This window comes from Eremothecium gossypii, chromosome VI (assembly GCF_000091025.4).
Source record: "Eremothecium gossypii ATCC 10895 chromosome VI, complete sequence".
In the NCBI taxonomy this organism is placed as follows: Eukaryota; Fungi; Ascomycota; class Saccharomycetes; order Saccharomycetales; family Saccharomycetaceae; genus Eremothecium; species Eremothecium gossypii.
In genome coordinates this window covers 657287-670191 of record NC_005787.5, presented here as the reverse complement: position 1 = coordinate 670191, position 12905 = coordinate 657287, and the positions used below count along the sequence as shown (strand labels likewise).

Here is a 12905-nt window from a genome sequence, read left to right as displayed (position 1 = left end):
GCCTAAAACCCCCGAATCATGAAAACGATCTTAATCTTACTACTCACCCGGCGTCAACTGACAAAATGATGACTAATAGAAGACCAACAAAACATGCTCGATAATTATGTATGTAGAAGTAGCTTACGTAGTAAAGAGCAGGACGATGAGCCAAGCACGCAGCTATTTGTCACGTGGGCATCAGCCCGAAGTAGGGTGTAGAATGGTGAGTCCGCTGAGACGCTTGTTTCGGGTGGGGGATGGCTCGCAAGAGTTGGCACGGAAAGGACGGGGCACGAATTCGTAGGAGTCTGCGACAGTCAGGTGGTTTTTCGGCGGACGCCCAGTTCGGGCGCTGGGAGAGGCTCGGGCAGCCCTGGTGCAGCTAGCGGTGAATTCATCGTCTAGAAAGAAACGGTGGAGAGTGGCATCGAAGAGCAGGCAGTCCAGGGGTGCGCGCACGCGGGCGCGTACGAAGTGGTGGGATATCGGGAACGGCTGCGGCGAGGGTTCCTGCTCGAAAAGGACTTTGAGGCGCTCCGGGCCCAGCCAGTTAAAGTGAGCCGCGAGGGCGGCGATGCATTGGAGGTTGGATGAGGGGCACAGGTCCAGCCAGTCCAGGCCGCCCTCCTTGAAGCTGCCAATGAGTGTGAACGGCACGACGCTATCCGGGAGCTCCAGCAACCACGAGCGCAGCAGTTGGATGATATTCGGGCCGATGGTCCACTTTTTCAGTACTTTTTCCATTACTGCGGCGTGGTCACAGTCCAGCAGATACTCGTTGAGGCAGTCGCGCTTCATGTTGGAGATGCCGACGAGGTCAAGAGGCGCTGCCCATTCTTTAGCGACCAAGCCGGGGTCCAACGTCTGGGCTTTCTCTAGCAGCTTGTGGAGGACCACGGGCTGCTCATTGTCCAGTACCGGCATATCTTGTAAAGGCGTGCCGAAGAGCCACGGCTGGGCAACCGGTGTGCCCTGCAGGGTGTACATTTCGAAGTGCAGGCCTGCGTGCGGCGTGTAGAAGCCGATTGTGCCGTGATTTTTAGAATATACCTCGTACCACGCCTCGTCGGCGTCGACCGCGGACGCCTTTCCGTCAATCTTCCATTCCTGTTCAAAGCTAGTGACTATAGACTTATCCACATCGACCATAGTCCGGAACTTATGTTTGCTCAACTTCGCAAACTTCTTCATAAAGTAGAACAGGTCGACTTCCAGCTTCAGTTTCTCATTTTCCCATAAAAACCATTGCTTCACGAACTGCTCGTTCAGCTGAGATATCTCGAGCGCCGCATATGTAGTGTCTTGCTCAACTGTCCCTCCTGAGCTGACGCGTTTCCAGATGTCCTGTAGGATCTTACCACTGGAGCTGGCCGGACTCATGCTGCCGGTCGGCGTGGGCGCATCCGGCACCCAGCAGTAGAACCCCTGGTGCGTGAACTTGTACCCTGGACGGTGCAGCACATCATTGTACGACCTTAGTACGCCAAAATCAAGCAGCTGCTGTCCCACGTTTTCCAGATTAAAGAGAGAAGTGTCCATTTTCGCGTCCAGTCTTTTCAGCGAGTGGTAAAGATCGCCGCCGCTGAAGTACTCGTTGGGCAGGCCCGGGATCACCCACTTGCGCTTGGTGATAGGCACGTCGTTTTTTAGACGGGACAGGTACTCCTCCCACTCCGCTTCACAGCCGAATTTCAGTGACGACCCCAGGCTCGAGGGGAACTGCCGCTCCACCACGGTCTCCATGGACTGCAAGTCCTCCTCATCTTCCGGATCAAGCGTCGCAATAGCAGCCGCCTTTTTCTTGATTTGCCGGTGCATGCTGCGCAGCGCGTCCATCTGTCTCTTGACCTTCCCGTGGTCCAGCTTCAGCGCAGACTCGATGTCTGTCTGGAACTCCCTATATTGGAACAGCAGGTTCTTGATGGGGTCCTCCACAGCTGCCAGGGACGACGTCCGAAGCTTCTCCGCAAGGTACTCCAACTGTCGGGTTTGGTTGCGGTACACTCGCGCCACCATTTCCGTACCCTTTCCATAGCTCTTGACTTTTGTGTATCCTTCTAATGCATCTCCAGTGCTCACTTTTGCAATCTGCCTGGCCGCGTACGACCAACTTTCCTGGAATTTGTCGTACAGATCGGCGAACTGTACCAGCTCACTGATGTCGCTCTGTATATTGTGCAGAAGCCAATCGATGCCCGTCAGGTAGTCCTCGGACCAAAAGGTGCTTGTGAGGTCTATCCGTCGGTTCATGTTGTGTCTTTCCACTTCACGCTCAAGAAATATTAGACAAGTTGAACCCATATATTCGTATTTAAAATGCTGAAAAAGGTCCTCGCGCGGCGCTCGGGAGTCAACGCCACGGCACATGAAACGCACGGCTGCGACCGGTGTCACAAGCAGGTTGTCGGCGGCTTATATAGATATTCTTAGGTACCGCTTATATACAAATTACAGCGCGAGGCCATCATTGTGACGGCTAGCTCGTATTCCGAAAACACGTGCAACGCTGTGAAAGTATGAACGTACCGAATCGATAAGGACCTTCAGCAAGCTGCTCGCCTTCCGGGTGACGGCATCGCGTGCGTCGTCGTCCTTTTTTCCCATAGCCGTAGGCAGCACGTTGTCGCCCGCAGAGAGGGAGACGAAGAGAGCAAAGGGGATAAACCACACGCAAAGCGCAAAGAAGGACGTGACTTCGGCCAGAGAGGTCCGGCGTGGGGCGCGATAGCCAGGGTCCATGCGGAAACGTACCGGGACGTCATTGTTGTTAAAATGGCGCAGCCATAGGTAATGGTTCAGCGCGACAAGCACGCAACTGGCCACAAACGTCGGGCTGGAGAGCGAGATAAAGGGGAACTTGCGCAGGTTCTGCGCATACACGACATGGGATGCAATTGAGAAGCATGTGAGAAAGAATGGAAAGCTGTCAAACACCAGGAGCAGCGCATACGTCGCTATCACCGCGTAGATAGTGCGATTCAGGAAGCGCCGAGTGGGCTCCGAGTACTCCTCGACGAGCTCGCTCACGTAGTAGAGGCCTGCTGCAATGGAAAGGGTCAGGAAGAGGAAACCGAAAATTGTGCCCAGGACTGCAAGGAGCTGGAGAAACATGACGGGCGTATGTGATCGTGGTGGCCGCGGTCTGCAGATCACAGCTAAGCTATCCTCTTAAGCGTGGTGGCCACCAAAAAAATGGTTCCTTTCTCTACCCCGCAAAAAATATTCCTCTTACCAGGATTGAACTAGTGACCTTCGCATTACAAGTGCGACGCTCTACCACTAAGCTAAAGAGGATGTGCAGGGACGGGGGCGTGAGGCTTCTTTATAAACACACACCTATGGAAGTACACGCAGTCAAAAATATTGGTTGCGAGGAGATTCGAACTCCTGCATCTTACGATACCTGAGTGTTCAGCTGTGAACAGCTGTAAGCATACACTTGAATCAGGCGCCTTAGACCGCTCGGCCACACAACCGCAACTGCAGCAAGATTGATCTGATGGTCATTACCAGGACAACGGTTCTGCTGCAACCACAGAATGCCAAGAAAGGTAGATCTGCCATTGCTCTCAACACATGTAGATAAACAAATTAATCTGCATAGCAGACCTTCATATTGAACTCTTATAAAACATATCTATACACTGCGCACAGTACTGGCAGGCATCCACAGAGTTGCCAAGGGATTCAAGCTTCAGCCCAGCGCAACACGGAGATTGCTCCGCTAACAACCAAAATGCTCATTGGTAGTGCTAGTATAACATAACACCAGAACAATACGCCTGCCATTTCTGCTTCAAAGAACTCATTCAACTGTGTGATTTGCGTAAGCTGGATGGCAGGCGGGGCGACGGTTAAAATAAAGCCCACTACAAGGAAAATGGGGTCGTCCAAAATACTGACATTGATAAACTTCACACAGGCAGCAATCAACGGTAGGAGCAACAAGGAAGGGAAAATCATACGCCCAACGATGGATGCAAACACGATTTTCTTGTAGTTATGCGACTTTGGCGAAACGTCGTGGGACGGGTACAAGTTAGATCCGAGAACAACCAATATGAGGGGGATAGAAAGAGCGCCAAGCTCATTAACGGCTTCACTTAGGGTGTTGTTGATGAATCCATCCGCATGGAATAGTTCGTGCTGTAAGGGGTGAATTGAAGCCACGATCACCGACAGGACCATGGCGTATAGGGGAGGGTTCATGAACCCGCGAACCCGGTTAACGCCATGCAGAACAGTCGTCTTCAGCCTGTCGATCGATGTTATGGATGGGGCGGACGTACTGTTTTCGTCGAAGTCTGTAGGGCTGCGGATTGCAAGTTCGCTTTCAGCTTCAGCAAGTGTAACGGCATCTTCGGATTGCGCCTCGAGTAGGGACTGTCTGACCTCGTTGTCGCGCTCGCCGGACCACCGCATGAGCTTGTTATAGCCCCACGTCCATCTTAAAACCTGTCCTATTTGCTGCCAGATGAGCAGGTATAAGATACCTCTGGATGCTATGCTGTCCTTGGTATCATTGGGGATCTGGTCCCATTCCAACCCGGGAAGGGTATATGCTAACGAGAGCGTGAGGGACACTGGAAGCGAATTGCTATTCCCGAAGATAGAGTTGGCAACCACAAAGTTTGTCTCATCAACGTCGAGATGGAGGAGCATCGCCAGCGCTTTACCAGAGACGAAAGAGATACCTGTAGAAATAGCATAGAATACAGGGATGATCCCTATCTCCAGAATTTTTGCAATTGATAAGGACTTAGCCAACTTGCTGAAGATCAAGCATGGCGTGAAGACGTCCACATTCAACCTAGATATAATTTTTTGCCCCTCTTTGGGGAGGAGCCCCGAGTATGTGCACCAGAAGCCAGCAAATGAGACTATAACAACTTCAAGCACACTTTGGAAAGTGATGTACGCTAGGCCCAGGAATGACAGCGCTTCCGTAATGACCATTGAACGTTACTATGAGTCTCTTTTTTGAACCTGGTTTGGAGCTTCTCTGATTATGAATGATAGAATGCTAACGAAGCAGACGATTGTTTCTGATATCCTATCCCACGTTTTATAAGGGGGGATCCTCGCGATGCTTTCTTACTGGGTGGGACTACAAGCAAATTAATTTTTGAGTTCCTGTGTGAACCCCACGAGGCCTGATATGCGATTAATATGCTATCGCAGCAACGATGACTTATTGTGGCGACCCCGTGACTGTCCTGTGGTATATGTAGCCCAAAAGGATCTCAAAATCAGAGATGAAGCGGTGGCTCAATGGTAGAGCTTTCGACTCCAGTTAAATCCTGGATTTTCCGGAATTGCAATCGAAGGGTTGCAGGTTCAATTCCTGTCCGTTTCATTTTTTTTCATGGCTTCCAGACCAACTCGAAGACTGTCACATAAATACCTGAGCGTTAGCCAGACAATTAAGTTACACTACCAGAACACCTTGACCGAGATCGCTTCAGGATGATACCCCGTATAGTTGGAAAGCTGAGACCGTTCACCAATATAGCCATAAAATCGAAGGGCAGTTCGTTACTGTTGGCACAGAGCCGCACATTTAGGGCATCGCCGCTGGCGCAGACGTTCATGGCCTGGTCAGAGCTCAGCAAGGAGGCTAAAAAGCAGTTCATCAGGAACTATATAGAGCTCTACAAACAGAAGAACCCCTGTAGCAAGAGCAACGTCATGTACCGGGCGCTTGCGGGTGACATGGACGTGCACGACGATGCTCCGTATGTGTTCGGGATTTTGTACAATGAAATCAGGGCCGTGCAGCTGGGCATTTCTCGGGACAATCAGAAGGGCTCAGGAGGAGCTATGGGCGATCCCGACTTCGCGGCGCTGCTATACAAATGACCTAGCGCGAGATATTGGATAGTATACACGATATGTAGCATCTATGCTGCGCACCACACCCGCGGCATTCTCAAACTAGGGCGCGCTCGAGGTTGTCATTGGACTCTATAGAATCCATCGTTGCCATATTCTTGAGGACGTCTGTCTTGCTGGACTCCACGAAAGAGCCGTCGCACATTATCAGCTCGTCCAGAATGTTGTATGCTCGTGTGAAGTTGAAGATGATGTCCAGCTCGCACACATTACCGAAGTAGCGGTCCATAGTCTCGACAAATCGATGTATAATTTCCAGGGTCAGCAACTCGTTGTCCTCTTCCGGACTGATCCCACAGACGAAGAACAAACTGGCATATCGCTTATACACCACCTTGTGGTCCTGGTATTCGATGATGTTACACATCTTCGGCTTGCGCGCGAGCACCGTGGCAGTCAGCTCCCGGATAATCAGCGCCTTCTCCTTCTGCTCGTAGGGGCGGTACCATCTGATCAGCCGAATCTTCCCCTGCCTCGAGAAAAGCAGCAGGTACTTTAGCTTCGACATTCGGCCCACTCTATAACGGATTCGCAGTTCTTTCCGCTGCCCCTAGGCTGGTCGAATTGCCCTGTTCATGTAGCTACGAAAGTGGCTTCCGCTCTAGCGAATGTGGCCGGTTATCCTACATCATTGGCCACGAATGCCTTTAAGGACTCGCAGCGCTCTACGTACTCACAGCAGACGGGGCCTTAGTCCTCGTCCTCCGGCGGAGGGACCCATGGGGCCGGCTTGAAGAACTCTTGGTCGCGGTGGACCTGGTCCTTGAAGCGTTCCTGGTCCTCACTGAACTCAAGCAGGTACTCCAACTCCAGCTCGTGGCACTGTCTGCCCAGTATGACAAGCGAATGCAGTGGCTCGCCGGCGTCGTACTCAGCCAGCTCGTGGATCGAGCCGGACTTCATGTGTTGCGTCGGCGCACCCAGGCGCGAGATGGCGACGCAGGGCGTGTCCGGCGTGTACGCCTGCTGGCCGCGCTTCTCCTCGACCTCCAGCAACTGTTCGCAGCACTGCGAGATCGACATGTAACGTGGCGGCTCAAAGATCAGGCGGCCGCGCGCCAGGTTTTCGGGGCTCTGCTCCTTGACCTTAATGTCCAGCAGCACCAGCGTGTGCAGCCCGATGCGCCGGTTCTCCAGTACCTTGTCGTACCACGAGTCCGGCCGCCAGCTGTCCGTGAAGAACACCATCGAGATCGTCTGCCCGAAGTTGTACAGCTGCAAGCCGCACGAGCCCACTGCGTTCATCACGGAAGCATTGTGCACCACCTCCACCACGATGCCCTGTTTCTTGGCCCGCAGCACCAGGTCCGTGTGCGTCGTCGCCCCGAACGGGTCGCCCACCACCAGGAACGCCACGTCCTCCTTGTCTGCGTCCCGCAAGATCTCCTCGCACCCCGACTCCACCATCTCCCGGTCTGCCAGCACCACCGGCTTCCCGTAGAAGCCCTCCAGCTCTTCCTTCGAAGCCGTCATTAGGATCGACGTGTAGTGCTCCAGGTACACCCGCGCACACCGTTTCACGGCATTCAGCCCTCGCACCGTGATATCCTCGTGCGACGACAGTCCCAGCCCGACCAGAAACAACATTGCTCACTTTGTGCTTGACTACTCTTCACCGCCTGTAGCTCATCTCATGGCTCCAGCAAGAAAATTTTTCGAATTCCGCAGTGCAAAACCGCCCAAACCAGCGACAAATGGTGAGGCCCAAAGCCGTCGCCTAGGGCACGTAAAAGAGCCTCCGTAGTACGCTCTTCCGCTGTCTTGCCGTGGCTTGAGTCCTCGTTTGATCTACACGGATCGGAGGGGTGCTGTCACAAAGGCAGGACACCCATGCATCCGCACGTGGTTATCTGACAGCCATTGAAGTGGTCCGGCTATTGGGGCGGTAACTGAGTCAACAGTTGAACCGTTGCCACCAAGTCCACAGCGCATAAGATGAGTGAAAGGGAGCACGCGCGGGCGATTGAGGAAGCGGACGAGCGGGCGCCCATGTTGGCGGAGCAGGCCGCGGGCGGCACTGCGGGGTACGGGACAGGGAGGACATCGCAGGAAACGCTGCCCGAACTGCCGGCCAGCCAGCTCAGCATACCGCAGAGATTTGCGCTTTTTCTGTTGTTTGTTGTGCTTCTGCCGTTGAGCTACGTTTACACCACGATGCCGGCGCCCGATGTGCTCCAGAAATATGTGGCGGACATCACGGAGTTGGAGGTGCGCCGGGTCAGCTTCCAGGGCTGGGCTGAGGCGCCTCCTGGGATGGCGGGCGCGGCGCAGGGCAACAGCGGGAAGTGGATGGCGTTCGGTGTAAATGTGTCGATGGCGGTGGACTACGAGAAGGAGACGACGGTGCCGGTGACTGCGAACCAACGCTCTCTTTTGCGCCTCATGGGGAACGACATACTCGGGGATATCTGCGTGAGCCTCAACGAAGGAGCGGTGTACACGCACAACGCTGCCGGGGAGGTGGTGCCGCTTGTGACGGTGGCGGATAGACAGCCCGTGTGCGTGAGCCTACTTGACGGCGAGGTGACCGACATTCTGACGCAGGTCTACGTACGCCCGAACCTCACCAACATGGTGTGGCTCGTGGGCGAGCTCCAGAGAAACCGCAAATGGCAGCCACAGTTGTTGTCGAATCTTTCGGTGTCCACTCGCAAGCTGTTCTTTGAAGATCTCTACTTGCCAGTGCGGGATTTCCATGTTGCTGGCACCTCGGTTGATGAATACGTTGACTGGCAAAAACTGAGGCGAATGCTTAGGCATGGCGGTGCTATTTTTGAAACCATAACCAGAAACTCGACCATTTTGGAATTGGCGGTGACGGATGTGCCCAAGGACAGTGCGCTCAGGTTGCAAGCCAGTGTGCGCATCCCCATTGTGGGCCAGGGGATGGACCAGTTTATTTTGCCCGAGGACATAGTGTTTCCTGCCACCGAGTGGATGGTTGCGCTACCGGGCTGTGACGGCAACGGCACCATTGGGTTACCCAATGCGACTATAGTGGTAGATCCTGTAAAGGCGCTCAAGTGGGAGCAGCAGTCCAGCATTGATATAAGTATGACCGCTGTGGTTGCGGGACGGCTTCCTGATCCATTGCTCTACGAGGTTTGTGAATACGATAATGGCAACGTAGTAACCCCCATGAGCCTCATTTTTAGAAAGATGTTTGACCCTGCGCAGCTGGTTGAATTGACAGTGAAGGGTAGGCGTGCGCTTGAAAGTGACGATTTGGAAACTATTCCAGTGGAGGTTGTTACTGAGTTGGTCGCAGCTACAAAATTGCCGCTAGCCTTCAACTTCACCGTCTCGCAGTCCGATATGATCGAAGACCTGAGTATACAACGTCTAAAACTACGCTTGCGGAGGAACCGGCATGGCGAAAAGGTTCTTCACGTCGCAGGGAAAGTGCGAATTCTTTTCAACCCGCCATTCTATAATGTTACTGAGGATTCATCAGTCAGCATTACCGCTGTCAAGGGCGTAATAGATCTCTACCATCATAATGTCCGTTTTGCGTCTACCCCATTGCGGACTTGGCTGCCCTGTGATACGGCGATCGATGGTGGCAGATTGGAAGTTAGTCTAGAGCTAGATCAGGATGAGGTAGATATAATAGATCCTGTTCAGCTTTCTGTTTGTCTCAATGAGATCATATTCAATGGACAGACAGAGATATACATTGATGGCAAGGTCGATATTCTGACTAAAACAGTATTGGGCGAATTAGTGCTATTCGATATGCCAGCCCACGGTAAGACGGTTGTGAAGAAGGATGATGATGTGCTCCTCATAAATCAGCTGGATACTGTCTAGATTGTAGGCTAGTTTGCTATGGAGGGCTTTCTAGCATTGGCTGACCCTGGGGAACTTGCACTTGCGGGCCCGGAGTTCTGAACTTTAAGGGGGTTTGCGCTATACGAAACTGATTCATGCCATTGGTGGTCATTGCTATTGTGTTAGCAAATCGAACTGCTAGCGTTGCAATCTTTAGTGGCTATTGAATCACAAAGGCACGAAGAGTTGACTAACACGATTGGCTAGATATGTACGTTTCACCGTGTATTTTTATGTACCACCTATACAGTTTCCGTGGAGGAGAACGTAAGGGTCGGTAATAGTTAAACTGAGCCATGGACTTTACGGATTGCATATATACTGTGCAGCTTAAACATAACTCAAGCAGTATGAAGATAACCAGGTCGGTATGGAATTTGTCCTTCTTGAAAACGCCCTGCATTTTTAAGAGAAGGACATTTTGGATGGCTGAACCCTAAAGTTTCGGAGCTATCTGTTTCGGAGCTCAATTCAGAGCAGATGTTCCAGCAACAGAACGATTTTTCTGGTCAACAAACTTCGAGTTGTTGTGTGCTTGGGACAAAAGCTGAACTGGCTCCTGGAGTAAAGCAGCAGATTTAGGGGGAATTATGATTCCTGCAGATGGTGATCTGAAATCATCCATGCACTGCTTTGCCACATTTTTATAATATCGCCAGTCCTGTTTAATCTTCCTGAACTTGGCTTTAAGGAAAAATCTAAAGGATAGCTTGGAGAAGCTTTCAGGCACCATAGACCCATCATCTAAGTACATAGCTGAATCCTTTTTTGCAAATGGTGAGCGAACTATACCCGCCAGCTTTTTTCTCACAGTGCTGTTCGAACGTCTACAACTTAAGCGCAACATGATGTCGGGCGCCTCCAAATTATTTGAGGCAGGCACGTAGGCCACATTTCTGTATGTCATTACGGCGTCAGGATAGTGTTGTACATGGTCTTTTACAGGTGTCTTATAGCTTGTCTCTCGGTCGATTGTAAATTCCCTTGAGTTCTCGCATTCAAAAACACAGTCAGAATCGAAATTCAATTTCTCTAATGAGTGTTGAACCTGGTTGGTATTAATGGGTTTTAGTATATCATGCGTGGAAGGATCTCTGAGATATTCAATTTCTGATGGGAGTACAATACTTCCATTTTTGACCCTGTGTCTAATTTCCTGTGTCTTATTTATTACCTTCTCGTCGTTTTCCATTGCTTGCTCAAGCTCTTCATTTATCTCATCAAAGATCTTGAGAAATTCTGGCTTGGGCTCGCTTGAAGTATATTCTCCTGCCGAGGCCATCTTTTCGTTGACTGACTTCATCACTTTCTGGCGCTCTATGTGGCGCTTGTGTATATCTCGGAGCATGATGGATGTCTCGCTATGTTCCACATCGCCGCTCTGCCGTACCCTAGGTGTTAGAATCTCATCGTTTGGGATCCAACGAAGTTGAACGTCCTGATCCCGTGCCACAATGTCCCGTATATGCACATTCTTACTGTACAAAAGGCGGCGATCGGCAAGCTCCCACTTTTTGAACTCTAGCCGTATATTCGTCCGCATGGTGCCATCTTTTTCAAGAAGAGAGAGGTACGTGCGTGGAAATTTCACGGGAAGAATCACTACAAGGCTGTCGAACTCATGCCGTTCCTCTGGAAAGTACTGCGAAAAAGCAAGTAGTCGTTCTTCTCTGCTCAACAGCATCATCATCTTCTTATCTGAGGTCACTAGCTTCGTGAACTCCTTCACATATGAGTTTATCTTGCACTTCAAAAATATGCTAGAGATGTATAAGTCAACCACTACCTTGCGCATAGGGTCTGACTCCTTCAACTCGTACGCGTCTTCAAACGAGCAGTCGGGGAATGTGAGTTCCACCTGATACAAGAGCCGCGAGGCCACTAGCTCGTCCAAAGCCTCCTCCATCTGTTCATTGGAGAGTTTAAGCCCCAAAATGTAATACAACCAGTATCGGTTCCCGTGAACGTCGTTCAATGTTAGCCGCTGCATGAATTGGTTCCCAAGAATCCGGCCCTTAACAAATTCCAACACTTGGGCATCGTCTAGTGTGTCTAAAAAAAAGAGATCTAGGAGCTTCTCCGCAAAGATCCTGTTGGTGATCTTGTTGGCTCCTTTCGACGAATAATCGACAAACATGCCAATATTTCAAAGCGCTCTTCTCAATAGTATCTGTCAACCAACAAAGTTCATACCAGAGCGAAGTACAGTTCCCATCTCCACAACTGCCTATTCGCTATCTTGTATACTTTGCATTCTATTTTTGTGACGTTTCGTACGCCCTTTGGTAGTCCGACGTGCTTCCAGTCGCAGACGTCAGTGCCGCTGCCGACGACTACAGTGCGAACCTGCCGGAACTCTGAGAAAGTGACACAGGCCAAATAAGCCTGCCGTCAGCCGTTCACGCGCTTTTTCCGTAATCCACAACATCCTGCCGCATGGGGACCAGGACAGCCCGTCGTGTCGAGCCGTTAAACCTGCTTACCTGTACATTTTGTCATATGACGTACAGTCATACCGAACGATGAAGAGCTCAGGAGAACTCATAAGCTCATCCCTTGAACAACACAGGCATAACTTCTACAGCTCACAGTCACAAGTGTTCTAGTTTAGCCCAAGCCCGGCTAGATCAGACGGAATGAGCAGCTTCTTCAAGTTCTACAAGGCGTCGCTCCAGAGCCATCCGAAGAGGACCAACGCGCTGACGACCGGGTTCCTCTTCGGGCTCGGCGACATCGTCGCGCAGACGCAGTTTCCCGAGCCGGGGGCCTCCTACGACCCAATGCGCACGCTGCGTCCGTTTCTATACGGCGCGGTGCTGTTCTCCCTGGTGGGGGACAAGTGGTACCGGTTCTTGAGCACGGTGCGGCTCGGCAGGCTCCCGCAGGCGCATTGGGCCAACGTCCTGGCCCGCGTCGCGTGCGACCAACTAATCTTTGCCCCAATCGGCGTCCCGCTCTACTATACCGCCATGGCCCTGATGGAGGGCGGGAGTCTGGAGGACGTGCGCATACGGCTGTCAGAAAAATGGTGGTCGACACTGCTGGCCAACTGGATCGTGTGGCCTGCATTCCAGCTCTGCAACTTCTCTTTAGTCCCGGTGCAGCACCGCCTGCTGACAGTCAATGTGCTGTCCATATTCTGGAACACCTATCTGTCATATAGCAATTCGACAGCTAGCTCCTAATTTAGCCACGGTCGC

The 12905-nt window shown here is 51.8% G+C and overlaps 9 protein-coding genes and 3 non-coding genes across 12 annotated transcripts; 4 read left to right on the top strand and 8 right to left on the bottom strand.

Annotated features, from left to right (window-relative positions):
• Nucleotides 1-180: 180 nt before the first annotated feature.
• On the bottom strand, nt 181-2349 carry RGD3 (Rgd3p; the record flags this gene model as incomplete). Its single annotated transcript, NM_211029.2, has 1 exon — nt 181-2349. The coding sequence occupies one exon, from the start codon at nt 2347-2349 to the stop codon at nt 181-183; it is 2169 nt and encodes a 722-aa protein (NP_985675.2).
• An 81-nt stretch (nt 2350-2430) lies between these two features.
• On the bottom strand, nt 2431-3093 carry SVP26 (Svp26p; the record flags this gene model as incomplete). Its single annotated transcript, NM_211028.2, has 1 exon — nt 2431-3093. One exon carries the CDS (start codon nt 3091-3093, stop codon nt 2431-2433), a length of 663 nt encoding a protein of 220 aa, NP_985674.2.
• Nucleotides 3094-3204: 111 nt separating this feature from the next.
• Nucleotides 3205-3276, bottom strand: AGOS_t0145. Its single transcript has one exon. It is a non-coding gene; the product is annotated as a tRNA-Thr (tRNA).
• Nucleotides 3277-3346: 70 nt separating this feature from the next.
• On the bottom strand, nt 3347-3458 carry AGOS_t0144. Its single transcript has 2 exons — nt 3421-3458; nt 3347-3390 (listed from the first exon to the last, which is right to left on the bottom strand). It is a non-coding gene; the product is annotated as a tRNA-Leu (tRNA).
• Nucleotides 3459-3669: 211 nt separating this feature from the next.
• AGOS_AFR126W (uncharacterized protein) lies at nt 3670-4938 on the bottom strand (the record flags this gene model as incomplete). The annotated part of the gene is made up of 1 exon (NM_211027.1): nt 3670-4938. The coding sequence occupies one exon, from the start codon at nt 4936-4938 to the stop codon at nt 3670-3672; it is 1269 nt and encodes a 422-aa protein (NP_985673.1).
• Nucleotides 4939-5239: 301 nt separating this feature from the next.
• On the top strand, nt 5240-5338 carry AGOS_t0143. Its single transcript has 2 exons — nt 5240-5275; nt 5303-5338. It is a non-coding gene; the product is annotated as a tRNA-Trp (tRNA).
• A 110-nt stretch (nt 5339-5448) lies between these two features.
• AGOS_AFR125C (AFR125Cp) lies at nt 5449-5841 on the top strand (the record flags this gene model as incomplete). Its single annotated transcript, NM_211026.1, has 1 exon — nt 5449-5841. The coding sequence occupies one exon, from the start codon at nt 5449-5451 to the stop codon at nt 5839-5841; it is 393 nt and encodes a 130-aa protein (NP_985672.1).
• Nucleotides 5842-5911: 70 nt separating this feature from the next.
• APS1 (Aps1p) lies at nt 5912-6382 on the bottom strand (the record flags this gene model as incomplete). Its single annotated transcript, NM_211025.1, has 1 exon — nt 5912-6382. One exon carries the CDS (start codon nt 6380-6382, stop codon nt 5912-5914), a length of 471 nt encoding a protein of 156 aa, NP_985671.1.
• Nucleotides 6383-6564: 182 nt separating this feature from the next.
• DPH5 (diphthine synthase) lies at nt 6565-7461 on the bottom strand (the record flags this gene model as incomplete). The annotated part of the gene is made up of 1 exon (NM_211024.1): nt 6565-7461. The coding sequence occupies one exon, from the start codon at nt 7459-7461 to the stop codon at nt 6565-6567; it is 897 nt and encodes a 298-aa protein (NP_985670.1).
• A 348-nt stretch (nt 7462-7809) lies between these two features.
• TAG1 (Tag1p) lies at nt 7810-9684 on the top strand (the record flags this gene model as incomplete). Its single annotated transcript, NM_211023.1, has 1 exon — nt 7810-9684. One exon carries the CDS (start codon nt 7810-7812, stop codon nt 9682-9684), a length of 1875 nt encoding a protein of 624 aa, NP_985669.1.
• A 487-nt stretch (nt 9685-10171) lies between these two features.
• On the bottom strand, nt 10172-11842 carry AGOS_AFR121W (AFR121Wp; the record flags this gene model as incomplete). The annotated part of the gene is made up of 1 exon (NM_211022.2): nt 10172-11842. One exon carries the CDS (start codon nt 11840-11842, stop codon nt 10172-10174), a length of 1671 nt encoding a protein of 556 aa, NP_985668.2.
• Nucleotides 11843-12341: 499 nt separating this feature from the next.
• SYM1 (ethanol metabolism protein) lies at nt 12342-12890 on the top strand (the record flags this gene model as incomplete). Its single annotated transcript, NM_211021.1, has 1 exon — nt 12342-12890. The coding sequence occupies one exon, from the start codon at nt 12342-12344 to the stop codon at nt 12888-12890; it is 549 nt and encodes a 182-aa protein (NP_985667.1).
• Between the last annotated feature and the right edge of the window lie 15 nt (nt 12891-12905).